Source organism: Chrysemys picta, chromosome 1, assembly GCF_011386835.1.
Source record: "Chrysemys picta bellii isolate R12L10 chromosome 1, ASM1138683v2, whole genome shotgun sequence".
NCBI classification, from domain to species: Eukaryota; Metazoa; Chordata; order Testudines; family Emydidae; genus Chrysemys; species Chrysemys picta.
Window position 1 is genome coordinate 6181428 of NC_088791.1, and position 18534 is coordinate 6199961.

The following is an 18534-nucleotide window of genomic DNA, read 5'->3' on the forward strand; positions in this document are numbered from 1 at the left end:
GCCCTGAGCCCCCTCTCGCACCCAAACTCCCTCCTAGAGTCCGCACCCCAACCCTCTGCCCCAGCCCGGATCCCCCTCTGGCACCCCAAACCCCTAATCTCCAGCCCAATCCCAGAGCCCACATCCCCACCGGAGCCCTCACCCTTCCCTGCACTCCAACCCCCAGCCCCAGCCCAGTGAAAGTGAGTGAGGGTGTGAGAGCGAGCGACTGAGGGAGCTGGGCTGGGCTGGAGTGAGTGGGGGTGGGGCCTTGGGGAAGGGCATGAAAGAGGTTGGGTCAAGGGCGTTTGGTTTTGTGCAAGTAGAAAGTTGACAACCCTACTTAAGGACCTTTGAAAAGCAGCCTCCTTAGCACCGCTCCTGATACGAGGGGCCAAGGCGCCCCCGACATGAGAACCACAATAGGCCAGAGCAAAACGCTGTGTTAGAAATCGGAGCTCAGGCTGCCAAGCGAACGATAGCTGACAGACAGGAGATGCAGGAATTAAGGTTGTGCCTTCAGCCAGCAACTGGTGTTCATCTGTTTGCACCACACACACACCTGTAGGCAGGGCCACTATTTCCTTGTCTGTCTGCCTGTTTAGCGTCTCTCGGTCCTTACTGTGCCCATCACCGTGGTGTCTGAGTGGCAAACCAAGGGTTTGACGTGTGCATATGAAACTGCCTGACTGGAAGGACGTGGTTTGGTGTGGATCAGTGACTGCTGGAGCGATTGGTGGCAGAAGGCTCTGAGGGCCTGGCTCATTCCGACCTGGCTCATTCCAATGGCTTCTACAGCTGAGAGCAGCCCAGTCTCCTGCCTGGGTCCGACGCAAACCAGGAAGTACAGGACCACGGTTAATAAGAGCAGCTCAAAAGATCATTTTCGCTGAGCCCAGCCCTGCACAGATTTCTAGCTTACGTTTGCATTTTCAGCAAAAGTTCTTCTTGATTATTTTCTCCCAACCCCTTTGTGCCTCCATAATAGCCAGCATCCTGGGGTGCTCCAGGGACAGCGTGTGTGCGTGTATGTGTACGTCTGTACATATGTGTATGTGTACATGTGCGTATGTATGTGTGTACGTGTATGTGCATATGAGTGTGTGCACATGTGAGTGTGCGTGTGTATATGTGTACATGTACCCCAGTCAGATGTATACATCTGGATTTCCTTTGAAAGAATTTTCAAATTGAGCTGATCAAGTGCAATGGCAAAGCACCCAATTCCTCTGCCCCCCAACTGCCTTCGCTCCTTTAACGTTCAACCTGCTCCGCTGACACCTCTGACTCCTGAAAGCCCTAACGCTCCAGGGGAGCAGGCCGTGCCCTGCCCTGCCCTGCCCTGGCTGCCCCAGGTGTTACCTCGGAGGGAATCGTTCCAGATTCCAATGAGTGGCAGGTCCAGGGAAGAACCTTATCTGGGGAGAGGCTGTACCTGTATTTGAAGGTCTGTATAGAAGGTACCTGTATTTGTGTCTGTCCTTGTTGTTCTTGTGTGTTCCTGTGTGTTTGTAGGGGCCTGCAGGGGCTGGGGGCTGGGAAGGACGCCGAGCCCTGAGTAGGGGGCGGGGCTTGGCTGATTAGGGGGCCCATAAAAGCGGCCTCCCAGCCAGGCAGCGGCACAGCTGCGAGCAGCGGCACCGGAGGCAGCAAACAGGGCGGCTAACAGGGGAGTTTGAGAGGGAGTTCTCATTGGAGGAGAAGGTACCTGTATTTGTGTCTGTCCTTGTTGTTCTTGTGTGTTCCTGTGTGTTTGTAGGGGCCTGCAGGGGCTGGGGGCTGGGAAGGACGCCGAGCCCTGAGTAGGGGGCGGGGCTTGGCTGATTAGGGGGCCCATAAAAGCGGCCTCCCAGCCAGGCAGCGGCACAGCTGCGAGCAGCGGCACCGGAGGCAGCAAACAGGGCGGCTAACAGGGGAGTTTGAGAGGGAGTTCTCATTGGAGGAGAAGGTACCTGTATTTGTGTCTGTCCTTGTTGTTCTTGTGTGTTCCTGTGTGTTTGTAGGGGCCTGCAGGGGCTGGGGGCTGGGAAGGACGCCGAGCCCTGAGTAGGGGGCGGGGCTTGGCTGATTAGGGGGCCCATAAAAGCGGCCTCCCAGCCAGGCAGCGGCACAGGAGGCAGCAAACAGGGCGGCTAACAGGGGAGTTTGAGAGGGAGTTTGCAGGGGGAGGTAAGGGGGGAGGCAGGAGGGCGCGGCGTGGTGTGTGCTCTGAGTCCACAGGTGCTGCGGGCAGAGATTGCAGCAGCCATGAGCCAAGCAGCAGCAGCAGACAGAATGCAGATGGCCGCATGTGGAAGCTGTGGTATGTATATGGTCCTAGCAGGGGAGCTGGAACAGAGGTATGTGTGTATGAAGTGTCGCCTGATAGTGTTACTGGAGGAAAAGATTAAGGGGCTGGAGATGCAGGTAGAGACCCTGGTGGAGTTTAGGCGGGGGTTTGAGCAGCTGATGGAGGACAGGCAAGGGGGGACGGAACGAGAATGCCCTGTGGTGGAGGTAGAGGCAGAGGTAGAGGACGGTGAGAGGGGAATGGAAGGGAGAGAACATGGGAGGTGGAAGCATGTGACTGTGAGAAGCAGGCCAAGGAAAAGAAGGGCCAGTGAGGGGGGAATAGAACTCAGGAATAGGTTCGAGTGTTTGGATAGCGAGGTGGAAGGGCAGCAGGTGGCAACTGAAGGTGGGAGGGTGAGGAAGAAGAGAAGAGCTGCTAGTCCAAGAGAGAGGGGGGAGGAGTTGATGGAGACAGCATCAATTCTGGGCCCCGCGAGGATTCAGGAAGGCATAAGGGAAGATAGGAATAGGCACAGGTCAGGACTAGAGGGATCGGAGACTAGATTACTAGATCGCACTGTTGCCAGGCGACGGCAGGTGTATGTAATTGGAGACTCTTTACTGAGGAGATTGGATAGGCCTGTGACCAGGGCGGACCCGGAAAACAGAAGGGTGTGCTGTCTACCGGGCGCAAGGATACGCGATGTGGACCTGCGGTTGAAAAGGATCCTACAAGGAGCAGGTAAGAACCCCCTGATAATCCTTCATGTAGGAACGAATGATACAGCTAGGTTCTCGTTAGAGAGGATCAAGGGAGATTATGCTAGGCTGGGGAAGACTCTCAAGGAAATAGAGGCTCAGATTATCTTTAGTGGGATTCTGCCCGTTCCGAGGGAAGGGCAGCAAAGGGCGGATAGGATTGTGAGAATAAATAGTTGGCTAAGGGAGTGGTGCTATAAGGAGGGCTTTGGGATGTATGGCCACTGGGAGGCCTTCGGGGACAGACACCTGTTCTCGCGGGATGGGCTTCACCTGAGTAGGGAAGGAAATAGACTTCTGGGAGGGAGGCTGGCTCATCTTATCAAAAGAGCTTTAAACTAGCAAGTTTGGGGAGACGGTTGGGAGATGCACAGTTAATCTCCACGCCAGATTCCAGTATGGAGAAGGTGAGTAAAATGAGAGGAGACATAGCTGGGGAGATGAGATTGGACATAGGAAGGACAGGAGGGACGGACACTAAGAGGCCCGCAACATATAGTGCTGCTAATGGGAGACGGGCTAAACGAGATACATTAGGGTGTCTATACACCAATGCCAGAAGCCTAGGTAATAAAATGGAGGAATTGGAGCTCCTGGTCCAAGAGCTGAAACCAGATATCGTAGGAATAACGGAAACATGGTGGAATGACAGTCACGACTGGAACACAGGTATGGAGGGCTATGCGCTGTTTAGGAAAGATCGGAACAGAGGTAAAGGTGGGGGGGTGGCATTGTATGTCAATAGTGAAATAAACTGTAAAGAAATAATAGTGGATGGATTAGACAACACAGAGTCCATCTGGGCAATACTCACAATGGGTAATAGGACTTCTAGAGCCTCTCCGGGGATAGTGCTTGGAGTGTGCTATAGACCGCCGGGATCGACCCAGGATATGGATAAGGAACTATTTAATGTGCTTAGAGAAGTAATTAGTAATAGAAACTGTGTAATTATGGGGGACTTTAACTTCCCGGATATAGATTGGGGAACAAACGCTAGTAGCAATAATAGGGCTCAGATGTTCCTAGATGTGCTTGCGGATCAATTCCTCCATCAAGTGGTAGCTGAACCGACGAGGGGGGAGGCCATTTTAGATTTGATTCTGGTAAGTAGTGAGGACCTCGTTGAGGAAGTGGTAGTAGGGGACAATTTGGGCTCCAGTGATCATGAGCTAATTCGGTTTAAAATACAGGGAAGGAGTAACAGAATTAAGTCAAAGACTAGGGTTTATAATTTTAAAAAGGCCAATTTTAACAAATTAAGGGGACTGGTAAGGGAAGTGGATTGGGCAAACGTATTAATGGATTTAAAGGCAGAAGAGGCCTGGGATTACTTTAAGTTAAAGATGCACGAGCTGTCGGAGGCCTGTATTCCCAAAAAGGGAAAAAGATTACCAAGCAAGAGATTTAGACCGAGCTGGATGAGCGACCGACTCAAAGGGGCGATTAGGAAAAAACAGAAAGCGTACAAAGAGTGGAAGAGGGGAGGGATCAGTAAGGAAATGTACCAAAGTGAAGTCAGAGAATGTAGAGATAGAGTGAGAAAGGCCAAAGGCCGTGTAGAGTTGGACCTAGCGAGGGGAATTAAAAGCAATAGTAAGAGGTTTTACAGCCACATAAACAGGAAGAAAGCAAAGAAAGAAGAAGTGGGACCGCTGAAGACTATTGCCGGAGAGGAGATTAAAGACAATCTAGGCATGGCGCATTATCTCAATGAATATTTTGCGTCGGTGTTTAATGAGGCCAATGAAGGGATTAGGGATACTAGCACCATTACAGAGGGGCGTTCGGGATGGGGTATTACCGTAACCGAGGTAGAAACAAAACTTGAACGCCTTAATGGGGCTAAGTCGGGAGGACCGGACGATCTTCATCCGAGAATATTGAAGGAATTGGCGCGGGAAATAGCAGGCCCGTTAGCGATAATATTTAATGAATCTGTAAACTCGGGGGTGGTCCCGTTAGACTGGAGAATAGCTAATGTGGTTCCTATTTTCAAAAAAGGGAAAAAAAGTGATCCGGGTAACTACAGGCCTGTTAGTTTAACATCTGTAGTGTGCAAGGTGTTAGAGAAAATTTTGAAGGAGAAACTAGTTGAGGACCTGGAGGGTAGTGGCAATTGCGATAATGTACAACATGGTTTTACGAAGGGCAGATCGTGCCAAACGAATCTGATCTCCTTCTTTGAGAAAGTAACGGATTTATTAGATAAGGGAAATGCGGTGGACCTAATATACCTGGACTTCAGTAAAGCGTTTGATACTGTACCCCATGAGGAACTATTGGTTAAACTGAAAGACATGGGGATCGATATCAAAATCCAGAGATGGATTAGGAATTGGTTAATGGGGAGAATGCAGCGGGTCGTATTGAAGGGTGAACTGTCAGGTTGGAGGGAGGTTACCAGTGGAGTTCCCCAAGGTTCGGTTTTGGGACCCGTTTTATTTAATCTATTTATAACTGACCTCGGAACCGATTGCAGGAGTAGGCTGGTAAAGTTTGCGGATGATACGAAGGTGGGAGGCGTTGTAAATTCGGAAGAGGATAGGGATGTCCTGCAGGGAGACTTGAATGAGCTTGTGAATTGGAGTGTCAGAAACAGGATGAAATTTAATAGTGAAAAGTGTAAGGTGATGCATTTGGGGATGACCAATAACAATTTTAGTTACAAGATGGGGACGCATTGGTTAGAAGTAACGGAAGAGGAGAAGGACCTAGGGGTCCTTGTGGACCGCAGGATGACTATGAGTCGACAGTGTGACGTGGCGGTGAAAAAAGCCAATGCTGTCTTGGGATGCATTAGGCGAGGTATATCTAGTAGGGATAAGGAGGTCCTGCTTCCGTTGTACAAGGCGCTGGTGAGACCTCATTTGGAGTACTGTGTGCAGTTTTGGTCTCCCATGTTTAAAAAAGATGAACTTAAACTGGAACGGGTGCAGAGAAGGGCCACTAGGATGATCAGAGGAATGGAAAACCTGTCGTATGAAAGGAGACTAGAGGAGCTTGGGTTGTTTAGTCTGACAAAGCGAAGGCTGAGGGGGGATATGATTGCTATCTTTAAATATATTAGAGGGATTAATACAAGGGAGGGAGATAAATTATTCCAGCTAAGTACTAACGTGGACACGAGAACGAATGGATATAAACTGGCCGTGGGGAAGTTCAGGCTTGAAATTAGACGAAGGTTTCTGACCGTTAGAGGGGTGAAATATTGGAACGGCCTCCCGAGGGAAACGGTGGGGGCGAGGGATTTGTCTGGCTTTAAGATTAAGTTAGATAAGTTTATGGAGGGAATGGTTTAATGGTAAAACATAGCTGTCAAGGAAAACCAAGCAATGGTAGGTAAATAGCATAATGGCTAAAAGGGGTCAGAATGGAGACTCTTGCCTATATGCTCGGGGTCTTACTGATCGCCATATTTGGGGTCGGGAAGGAATTTTCCTCCAGGGCAGATTGGCTGAGCCGCTGGAGGTTTTTCGCCTTCCTCCGCAGCATGGGGCAGGGATCTCTAGCAGGAGGGTCTCTGCCGATTGAGGTCACTAATAACAGGATTGGGGACTTCAGCAGCAGAGTCTAGGGAAGGGGCGGGGACGGTTTTATGGCCTGCAGCGTGCAGGGGGTCAGACCAGATGATCATAATGGTCCCTTCTGACCTTAAAGTCTATGAGTCTATGAGTCTATGAGCAATTTCCCAATTTGGGGGGAGGGATAGCTCAGTGGTTTGAGCATTGGCCTGCTAAACCCAGGGTTGTGAGTTCAATCCTTGAGGGGGCCACTTAGGGATCTGGGGCAAAATCAGTACTTGGTCCTGCTAGTGAAGGCAGGGGGCTGGACTCGATGACCTTTCAAGGTCCCTTCCAGTTCTAGGAGATGGGATATCTCCATTAATTTTTTTTTTTTTTTTAATACCAGACCCGCCCGACCCAGGCAGGCTCCCAGGTACTCTCTGCTCGGGGCTGATAAGGCTTCTTAGCAGTTTCTCTCCAAACAAATTCCAGTTCAAGACACCTGAGAGCTCCACAGCAGGGCAGCATCCCCAGAGCGCAGCAGGGCGGGGGTTAGGGGAAGCAGTCGGTAGCAGCACCTGCCCCTCGTACGGCAGGAGCGAGAAGTGCCAGCCACGTGCTGCCTCCATCCCCAGAGGCCAGGTGAGAGTGAATTCCCACGTCCCCGCACGATTGGTTCCGTCACTCTTCTACACTTACATGGATTTCCAGTGTCAATGTTTCTAACATCAGCTTTGCCAGCTCTCCTTACACCTTTGTCTGCTAGAGCAAAAACCTGAAATGCAGCTACCTCCTCCTGCTGGGTGACTATAGACCTTAATGACAGAGCTCGGAACTGCTTAGTCAAGCTGACTAGCTGCAGCCCCTCGGGTTGCCTGCTCGAAGGTGTGCTGGCCAGGCCACAAGTCATTTCTGTGCCTCTTCCCTGCTCCTTCTCAGCATTTGAACATCATTCGACTAGTGTGAACAAGAGTCTATACTGGGGAGAGCCCAGGGGGAGAGTCACTAGACACTGGTTATACAGTGCTCTGTCACGGCTCTGAGGTGCAGTTAACTTCACTTGCTGCACAAGGAACCAGTCCCAGAATCTGAACCAATTGTCCATCAGCGAGTATTTGACTCCCTCTGTCCGGGATGGGGGAATTGGGATTCTTGGCCCCTGCATTTGTGTTTCAAGCTTCACTCCGGCTCATCCCTTTTCAGCTGCCCCGTGCGCTCATCTCCTGCTCCTCACCCAGGAGCGCCGCCAGCTTTTTTGCCGCCCTAGGCGGCGGAAGTTCCCGCCCCCTAAATGCCACCCCCGACAAAGGCGGCGGAAAGTCTCGCCCCCGAAATACTGCCGACGACCGGGGTGGCCTGTAACGATGCTGGTTCTGGTGGGACCCAACTGTGCAGGGCCGCCTTTAGGCCGATTCCACCGATTCCCCTGAATTGGGCCCCGCCCCTAAGAGGGCCCCCGCGCAGATCGGGCAGTGTCCCTGCCTGAAGCAAAGTTCCATGGCTCTCCGGGAAACAACAGCTGTTGCTGCTAGGCAACGAGAGACGCTGTGGGGGGGGGGAGCTAAGGCAGAGGCAGCAGCAGCTGTTGCAGGTCAGGAGGGGGGAGGGGAGGAGAAGGCACATGTGCTTTGCAGCCTTCCCCTCCCCTCCCCCCAGCACTCACCTGGAGGAGACACCGAGGGGGCTTCCGGTCCGGTGGGAGACAGGAATCTCTGCAGTGGACCTCACTCACCTTAGCAGCTGCTGGGGCTTCGGTCGGTGAGTGTTTGACCCTGTGATTCCCCCTAGGTGTGTAATATTGGGTTGGTTTTGTGGTTTTCGGTGGTGTTGCTGTTTGAGGGTGAGTTTGTGCCTGCCTGTGTCTGTTTCAAAACTAAACTCGGGATCATGTAACCCAGGAAGAAAGCCCCGAGCCGGTGCTTAGTGCTGTGAATTCCAGGTGAGAGAGAGAGGGAGGTTTGGAGGAGGAAATCAAATACATCAAGAGGGGAGAATGTGAAAGGTCTGCAACACGGCAGGCTGAGACTTTTATCTCTCCCTTCTCCCCCGAGAGAGGGGAAACTGAGGCACGGAGTGATCTGATTCCCCTCCCCAAATTATTTTGCAAAGGAGGGGGACGGGGGGCTCCTATCCACACCAGTTCCCTTTCCATCAACTCTGCTTCCCCTGCTGCAAGACCACTGTAGGGGCTGAATATTTCCATTAAACTCTGGCTCCTTCATTTGCCCTGCAACAATAAAATAGACCGGCTTTGGAGGGGAAGAATATTCCCCCCCCCCCCCCAAAGCTGTGTGGACATTAATTTTTTTTGGGGGGGGCACAATAATATTCCGGATCAATCAAATGCCCGCTCAGCTTTCTAGCCATCCAGCAGCTCTAGGGTAGAGAAGGAAGGTGCTCTTGGTGCAGAGTGGTCGCAAAACAGGGGTGAATTTAGCGGGGGGGAGGGTCCGGTTGAAATCCCACCCGATGCAGCCACACAGAATCGCTGGCGGCGCTGGGAGAGGCCAGGAGTGGAAGCAGGTGGCCCGGGGGTGGGGGGACATTTGCCCTCAGTCCTGGGCTCTGGGATGGACTAGGCTGGGTGGGTGGTGGGTTCAGTCTAGTCTTCCAGCCTGTTGCTCTCGCTGGGGTTTGTGGTTTTCATCTGGCTCCACCAAAAAGATCAAACAAGCCCAGTAGAAAAGGGGGGTGAGAGAGGCGGGAAGGGGTTTGTAAGGGGTTAAAGTGACCCAATGAAAGAGTAAAACCAGAGTTTGACTGGGTTTCCCCCCAGCCACCACTCCTGCAAATACTGGGCAAGGGGCAGCCCCATCCCCCACCGAGGCTATGGTGAGGGGCAGCAGGGAAGGAAGGAAGCCACATGTGATGGCAGTCCCCTCCCCCCCAGCACCCACCACTCCCTCTCCGGCCCCCAAACTCTGTCCCAGAGCCTGCACACACCCCTCCGCACTCCCTCACAGAGCCTGCACCCCTCCACCCATCCTGCACCCCACAGCGTGCCCCAGCCCGGAGCCTGCACCCAAACTCTGTCCCACTCAGCCCTGGGCAAAGCTCTCCTTGGCTGGCTCCCAGCCCCTCTCCAAGGGTTGCAGCTGTCTGGAAGTGCCTGCCTTCCACACCTTCCTCATTCACACCTCATTCATTCAACAGGTCAATTGATTACAAAGGGGGGGGGGAAGATCTTATTCTACTTCTAGCAAAAAGACATTTTCTTTTACCTTAATTATACTAGCTTAGGGGCCAGCTATAACATTACCAAGGTTCAATACAAAATCATATAAAAGTTATACAAAAATGCATAATGCAGAGATTTATATACAACTGCACTGATTGACTGCTGTGTGCAGTAACATAGTGACCCCTGGGTCTTTGAATGAGGCTTTATACTTGGGGGGGGGCAAGCTGCGAGCGGGTGGGCAAGCGGCGGGTGGGCAAAGAGGCAAGCAGTGAGCCAGCAGGGGTTCTACGGGCGGGCATGGGGGTTTCTGGCAGGGGAGGGAGAAGGTGAAAGGAGGCAAGTGGTGGGTGGGGGACTGACTAGGAGGGACACAGCAAGCCAGCGGGGGGCTAGGGGGTGAAGAGGGATGTGATGGTGGGGCTGAGCGGGGAGGGGTTGGGTCCTATTTTACTGCTGTGATCTGGTCACCCTATGTCACCCCCCTCCCCAAACCTTCCTTTTCGGCCCACAGCTGTTTCGGCGGGGCGGTGCTGGGAAAGCAGGGTTTGTTTCCGTGGGCCGGGAGGCGCTGTGGGGGGGGGGAGGAGGGCACAATTTTATATTAATAAGGAAATATTTTATAAATTTTAATAAAATAATTATTGAAGAAAATCAGTTGTACAACTATCAAAACATGAATTATTTTCCTAGTATGAAAGTGAAAATCAGCTAATTAATATATGACATAATGTACGTAATATATAATTTTGTTATTATTTATATAGTCATGGAAAGTAAATAATACATGGAAGAAATGAAAGGATTCTTTTTAAGTGGCTTTTTTTTTAGTCATCCCTGCTGGGGCCCCGTCGAAACTGTTCGAATTGGGCCCCGCACTTCCTAAAGCCGGCCCTGGGGGCTGCCATGCAGCGAAGGAAAAAAGCCTTGCACTCCCCACACCCCTAGGTTTGCGAGTACAGCAGGTGGTTCATCCCACAGGGTCACTGTTCCCCCCCCCTCCCCCTCCCCCTCCCTAAATGGGGGTTTTGTCCCTGCACAGGGTCTGGCAGTGTCTCCCCCCCCGGACTTAAACTAGGCTCCCACCCCCAATTTTCCCTACACCTATCTATCTAATAGAGCTGGAAGGGACCCTGAAAGGTCATTGAGTCCAGCCCCCTGCCTTCACTAGCAGGACCAGGTACTGATTTTGCCCCAGATCCCTAAGTGGCCCCCCTGAAGGACTGAACTCACAACCCTGGGTTGAGCAGGCCAAGGCTCAAACCACTCAAACCCTCCCCTCCTTTCTTCTTCAGCCCCTCTTCTTCTGCTACCTACAGTAGCCTGATCCCCCCCGGGCCAGTACATTTCTGCCCCCTGCTCAGACCCTGACAGCTCCCGCTGCGATTTGCCCCCCCTTAATCCTTTTAAACCCCTCCAAAGAGGAGGCAGCAAATCCTTAGTAGGAGTAAGGGCAGAGAGAGGGCAATGGCAACAGCAAAGGTCACTGGGCATGCTCAGTTCGGGTGAGCCTGCTCAATGCACCCAAAGTAGGGAATTGGGAGAGGGAGGTTTTTCTGTCTTTCTTGTAGCATCAACAACTGCTCCCGACAGAGTTTGCTACAGGTAGCAGTTACAGACACCTAGGGGTGTTCTCTTTTGTGCTGCACTGTCACCATTTGCCACTTCACCTTTGCCATCCCCTGGTCCAGTGGTTACTAGCTGTGGTGACTGGGTCACTCCTGTCACTATTTTGTACCATTATGAAATCTCTATTTTAAATGTGGCCACAAATCAAGCAAGGTCTTTTTCAAATGTTGAAAACTTTATCGCTGTATTGTAACAAGGTGTATCGTTATGAATAGCTTTCTGTACATTGCACCATGTTTTTAGGAGAGAGAGAGGTTGCAGGGTGAACAGACAAATTGTCTCTGCCTTAAAAACATTCCAGTTTCTTCAGAGAGAGGAAAGAAAGGACAATCTACTTCTCTCTGTGCTTAAGTTTCTCCTTTGACACTTTAGCTAGCTCTGTTCTGCGACTAATACATTGATACAATTGGGAAATAAGCTGAACCCCACCGAAGGTCTCCAGCTATGTTTTGGGATTAAACAGATATTTTAATGCATTTTTAAAGAGTTGTAGAGAAACTCACTACGAGGATGGTGTAATTTTAAGCCCCTCTGTACCAATGTGAATTAACCAGCCTGTTACAAGTGGAAGTCACACAGGAAGAATAATAAAGGACTCTTATTACCTCGGTGGAAGACACAAAACCTCTAGTTACTGCTGAAAGCAAAGACACGTTCTCACATTTATACCTGTGAGAGCGAGATCTGCCTCAGATCTCTCCCTCTGCCCCGCTCTCCTGTACATGTGGGGAAATGACCGAACTCTCAACCATCCTTCCGTCTGCAGCAGGGACTCCACAAATGCTCCAAGACTCGCCTGCGCGGATTTTCATTGTGTTGTGTATTTCTAGATACAGAAATTATTCTCTCTGGGTGTGTAAGCAAATGAGTGAACGATGCCTAATACTTTCAAACACTCCCACCCCCCATCCTCCTTTCCCCTGTGGTGGGGTAACTACAAATGATACTGGTTGATCTTTGCTTTCTTAAATACTCAGCGCAGGACCTTTTTCTGGATAGTAAAACGGTGCCCAGGTTCTCACCCTATGGCGGTATGTGCCTTGTTTTAATCTTTTAGGGTCTACACAGGAAAAAAACAAACAAAACCGCAAAGCAGAGCCCAAGATCTGCACACTCAGGTTTCAGGGAGTCTCAGGCTATGGTGCTGAAAATAGCCCTGCAGACCTCTGGGCTGGGGCTGGGGCTGGAGCTGGGGGTCTGAAACCCACCTCCCTCCCAGGCTTCAGGACCTGAGCGGGGACATGGCTGGTTTTACCACCGTTGCCTAAGCCCCAGTCTGCATAGCCCGGCTCTAGCCTCTGCCATCCCCAGCCAGGGTTGTTGTGGTTTTGCAGTGGGAAGGTATTTGTGCACATTCCCTTATGACAGGTTTCAGAGTAGCAGCCATGTTAGTCTGTATCAGCAAAAACAATGAGTCGTCCTTGTGGCACCTTAGAGACTAACAAATTTATCTGGGCATAAGCTTTCGTGGGAGGGTGGTGTGTGTGTCTGACTCTGAGAGTTTGGAAGAGGAGATGAAGCGGGGCCATGGCAGCCGGCTTCAAATACTCCAAAGGCTGCCCCAGAACAGCCGGAGGAAAGTTGGTCTCTCTTGCACCAGAGGGCAGGACAAGGGGCGACGGTGGCAAACTGCAGCCCCGCAGATGTAGCTGAAATCTCAGGAAACGCTTCCTAAGGGTGAGAGCAGCAGGACACTGGGACAGACGCCTCGGTGGGGGTCATGGAAATGCCTTTGCTGGAGGTTTTGGAAAGGAGGCTGGAGCCAGCTGTCTGGGGGGGGTTAGACCCAACAAATCCTGCAGTTTGGCCGGGGCTTAGACTAGATGAGCCTGGTGGTCCCTCCTAACCCCATGGGGCTGTGATTCTAGCAGCGATTGGCCCAGTAAAAAGAGATGACCCCACGCTGGAACACAGGGATGAAGGCGGGATGGCTAATGCAAAGGAGTGAATTACAGTGGAAATTCCCACCTCTGAGGTGGAAGAAAAATGTAGAGAGTTTAATGTGCTCAAAGCAGGAGGACCGGATCATTTCCATCAGGGTGGGTTTGATTTAAATCACTAGTCAAGAAGACTCAATTTAATCATGGATTTCTACATAAAAGTGCATTCTTGTTGGTTGTTATAACCTTAATACATATTCTTCACAACTCCGAGATACAGTAGATGTAGGTTTCATTTGTAGAAGGTACACCCTATACATTTTTAAACAGTGATTTATTTTGAAAAAATGTAAGAGTTTTACAACTATATCAGAAAATGAATGATTGTTTGGCTATTTCATTTACCAAAGGTAATTGAAGCAGATCGTTCACCTCCCACTGACTTCATAAATATCTCCAATTCAACAGATTAATCATTAATATTGGCAGATTTTTTTGGCATGCTGTATTAGGAGGAGATCACCACCAGGCAGACATTTAAATTGTTTTATATAACTAAAACAACAACATTATGTATTCTGGATATTTTTCTTGTTTAACAAAATTAAAAAATTCATGTTTTTTTAAAATCAGGTTTGTTTTTGTTAAAATTGTTTTTAACTAAAATAGGTAAATGAAATTTAAAAAAAAACCCCAACAAACTTAATTTTTTTTTTTTTTTTTTTTGCTGTCAACAAGCATGTTATCTCTGGAGACACAAATCCAGTTTGAGAACTGCAAAACTAAGCATCTCTGATGATCTCTTCTAGACTGAGCACTGAATCCCACTGGGTAGATAGAAAGATTAACCTAAATAATCTATACAGAAGCCTTTGGAACCCTAATCCATGAACTATTGGAACTCATTTACAAAACTTTTCTTAAACATGACATGAATATATTCAAAAATGGTGAGTCATGGAAAATCTACCACAATCCCTGGTAAATTCTTATCATTGTTAGTTACTCTATTAAAAATGTGCACCTTGTTTCCAGTGTGAATTAGTCTAGATCAGTGATTCTCAAACTCCTTTGTGTCAGTAGTAGTTTACCCCCTCTCCTCCCACCACACAAGGACAGATACCGATTAAAAAAAATAAACCAAAAAACACGCAACTCAGTAAACGTTAAACAGAAAGGCCTCGATTCCAACAGCGCCAACAATCCATTGTAATAAGAGCAAAGACAAAACTGCGACTGTGGCCGATGCTCACAATTGAATGTGCACACCGTGTCGTAGCAAAGGGATTAACGTACAGATGGCAACAACTTTGTATAATGCTAGCCAAGTGTAATGCCAACAGACTCTGCCCACTGGGAGGTAGGATCGAACAGGGATCTCTGGAGCTTAGTGCACGAGCCTCTACAGCATGAACTGAAAGCCAACTGGCTGTTAGCTAAGGCTGTAGAGCAAACTCACTAATCTCTCTCTAAGTGGTCTCAGTGCCATTAGATGGGACAGAACCGCACACCCGGGAGGTGTGTGGGTTACACAAGGTTAACAGAAATCCATCAAAATGCACAGCGCCACCTCGAGTCAAATGCACAGCACCATCTGAGGACCTGATCTGTCTGGAGCAATCGGCTTTGCTAGCTAGTCATTGCTGTGGGTCAGGGTGACCAGATGTCCTGATTTTATAGGGACAGTCCCGATTTTTGGAGCTTTTTCCTACATAGGCACCTATTACCCCCCACCCCCTGTCCCGATTATTCACACTTGCTGTCTCGTCACCCTACTGTGGGTAAAATGTGCAGTCAGTTTTCCCCCCCCTAAAGCAGGGGTCTCAAAGTCCCAGCCCACTGGCCATCTGCAGCCTGAAAACCTCCCTACTGCAGCCTGCGGAGGAGAGACCCATGCAGCCACACTGCCAGCTCTCCCCCCCCCCCCCCCCCCCGCAGCAGCTCCCATTGGCTGGGGGAGAGGGACAGAGAAACCATCACTAGTTGCCAGGCAGAGTCAGCATCCCTTTTTCCCACAATGAATATAAAAAAATCAAACACTAACAACTCTCTGGCAGGCGAAGAATTGTATAACGTTGTGACAGTTTTATTATTTCTAAGAAATTCAAAATAAAAAAATACAATGTAAACATTTTCTTTTCGGAACACCATCTTGAGGATTTGAGGACTGGCACTGGCCCCAAGGTAAATTGAGTTTGAGCCCCCTAATGCTTCTCATGTCTCCCATCTCTCCACCCCCACCCCGAATACATTCTGTGCCCTCCCCAGTGGGGCCCACCCTCCAGTTTGAGACCCTCTGGTCTAGCTTCAACTTCCAGCTCTTGGGTTGTGTTAGACGTTTCCCTGCTAGACTGAAGAGTATTTCTTCCCATGTAGATACTTGGACTGTGACCAGGGCATCCCCGGACCATCCCCTTCTGACCACAGCATCCCACTGGGAGCTCATGGGCAGCTGCTTGCTCTCCACCCCCACAAAAATCGTTTTCAGTCACTGCTTCCCAGGTTCGAGTCCTGCTCCCCAGTGCCGCGTAGGGGTGTCACTGAAGTATTGTCTGAGTTCCTCAGGCGTGTGAATTCCTCCATTCCCTGAGCTGCTCCGCATCACCTGAAAGTACAGGCCGAACACAAGCCATGACACACGAGACCATAGAACCGGAGCTGAAAGAAGCACCGAGCAGGCAGCTCTGCACACACATCGGCCGCAGGAGCCTTTTGGGTTCTCACAGCCCCCAGGAAGAGCCCGACATCCAGGACGCGGGTGTAACGTGGGGAGGGGAGGAAAAGGGGGAACAAGCACATTTACTGAGGCCCATCAAGCACTAGCAGCGCGGCGTAGGGAGTGACAGCTCCTCAGAGCAGCAGCCGCCAGCGCATTTCCAGCCTTAGCGAGAGCTGAACGCTTCACTAACCAGCGAAGCCTTAGGAACTTTGGGTAACTCCAGCAAACAATTTACTCCCCCCCCCCCCCCCCCCCCCCGTGCAGATAGAACCCGATTCCTAATCCAGCCACACGTCTCTGCACAGGGCCGGCCAGAGGGGTTGGGGGAGGGTCAGTGACCGGATTCTTTAAACTTTACGTCGCCTCCTTAATCCCGTGACCAGCTGCCTGGATCGTAGGTAGCAGCATGGTGAGGAGAGCAGCCACCGTGCAAGGGGACGGGACAGGAGGTGGAGTGGGCGGAGTGGGCTTTGCATCCACCTGCCATAGCCCCACCTAGCGCCGCTCCGCCAGCGTGCCGGGGAAGTACCTGCACCAGCTGCAGACCTGCCACTGGATACTTCCCCTCGGAGCAACAATCACACTCTGCCTCGGGGGCTGCTCCAGCTGCCCCTTGCTCGGGTCCCACGGCAAAGCCCCCCCCGAGCCCCGTGAGCTTGTGCCAGCGCTTTTCTGGAACCGCCGGCTAAGAGGCAGGGGATCTGATGGGTAAGATACGGAAGCTGCCTTGGATATTGGCTGATCTAGCTCTGGAATGCACCGTTATTGAAATGCTCGTCAGCTGTCTAGACCGTTGTTGTGTAAACGTGTTCTTTAGGTCTTCAAGTGCATTACTAAACCCTGACACCTGTTCGATAACACCCAGCTCTTCATCTAGAGAGCGCCAAGCGCTTTACAAAGGAGTGTCATTCCCACTTTACAGATGGGGAAACTGAGGCACACAGCAGGGACGTGACCTGCCTGAGGTCACCCAGTGGCAGAGCCAGGAATAGAATCCGGATCTCGCGAGTTCCAGTCCAGTTCAGTGCTCTTTCCACTAGGCCCCAGTGCATCACTGCCTTTATTGGGATTTGTGTTAGTAACGCACGGTGCAGCTGTCCTAGGGGCAAATGTTAAGATTTGTTTGTCTCAGGAAGAAATAGGTTAAAACCTTATTTTGCAAATATTTTTGTCTTGCTGCCTAGGGGATATAATGGTTGACAGGATCTTTGTTGATTTTTAAAAAGACTTGTCACACACACAATTGCACATACCTTCTTTTGACTTTGTATTCTTCTTTTTAGACCAACAGTACCCTACAAAACCCCCTACTGCATGAATCACTAGTGCGCTCAACAGGACAGGAATGCTTAGAATGCGGTCTCGTTTTTCATGTCCTCCTGGAACGTTTGCATCTGCCTGAACATTTGCACCTGCAAAACAGTAAAATTATTAAGTAAGCTGGCACTGCCTCCAGCCATTTCCAATATAAACCCTCCCTCCGCGTTGCAATTAGCTGTTACTACAGCTTGCTCCGTACAGCCAGGCATTCGAAAGATGGCTTGAAAAAGCACATTTTTGGCCACACCGTGTGTCCGGTCTGGTGCTAATGGCCAAGCAGAAAGCTATGCTAGGAGACGTTCTATCACCTTATGCCCACCTACAGAACCAACCACAATCCCAGACATTGCACTCCTCAAAGCACAGGGACTGCGGAGTCTGCCAGTAAGGAAAACCCACAGGAGGCAGAGACAGACTCTGCAAACTCATCCTGGGATCTGAGAGTCAAGCTGGGCTCTTCCCGCCCCAAACATCACCAGAAATAGAGATCCGATATGCCAAACTGTGCCCTTAGTGACATTGGTACGTTTCCACTGAAGACTAACGGGGTTACAGGGGATCAAGAGAGGGCATCGTTTGGCCTGCAGTGTCGTTATTACTGGTGATGTAGTGAGAGAAGGAAGAACCCAACTCGATCTACAGTTCCTTGCTCCCATCATGGCCCTGACAGTTCAAGCTCCATTTCTCCTTCTAAAAACAGATCACAGGAGATACAGAGCAATGGAGAGAAAACACTGATCCCCGGTATGCTTCTCTTAATGTCACTTCTCACAGCGGGCTCCTGCTTCCAAATTATGCTAAATGCTCGCGGGATTCTCACATCACAGTTGATAAGGGAACGTCGTTGACCTACCTGGGGTCTTTTTCAGCATAAGCAGGACAGTTTGTAAAGTTTGGGGACTGTTCTCATATAAACTAGCATGACAGGTGTAGTTCCCAAAGTCAGCGGGGGTTACATTCTTCAGTAGCAGAGACGCGTTGCCCTCGGACAATCCCTGAGAAGAGAACTCCGTTCTCCCCTTATATTGTCCACACTGATGCTCTGGATCGTTCTTGCCACTGTAGTAGCTGTTCACGACTTCACTACTCTCTGACCGCTGCCAGTTAGCTGTAGGGTCTGGAAGACGGACAGCGTCTCTACGTTCGACATTGCAGGGCAGGAGCACATCTTCACCTACAGCCGCTTCAATTCTGACAGGGTCACTGGCTGAGAGAGAGAAGGAGAACATGGCATCACTCAAAGTCAGCTCAAACCATTTCTATTGTCCTTGTCAAGCGATACAGCCTCTAGGG

The 18534-nt window shown here is 50.4% G+C and overlaps 1 protein-coding gene and 1 long non-coding RNA gene across 2 annotated transcripts in view; one reads left to right on the forward strand and one right to left on the reverse strand.

Moving 5' to 3' along the window:
- The window catches only part of LOC135980945 (uncharacterized), a 266851-nt gene that overhangs the window by 150751 nt on the left and 97566 nt on the right, over positions 1-18534 (reverse strand). Inside the window, exons 4-5 of the mRNA XM_065581728.1 lie at positions 18095-18448; positions 17175-17333 (exon numbers count right to left, since the gene is read on the reverse strand). Coding sequence (XP_065437800.1) covers positions 17175-17333; positions 18095-18448 — 513 coding nt within the window. The remainder of the gene's footprint in view (positions 1-17174; positions 17334-18094; positions 18449-18534) is intronic.
- LOC135972750 (uncharacterized) lies at positions 1449-4185 on the forward strand. Its single transcript, XR_010589246.1, has 2 exons — positions 1449-2281; positions 2880-4185. It is a non-coding gene; the product is annotated as an uncharacterized LOC135972750 (long non-coding RNA).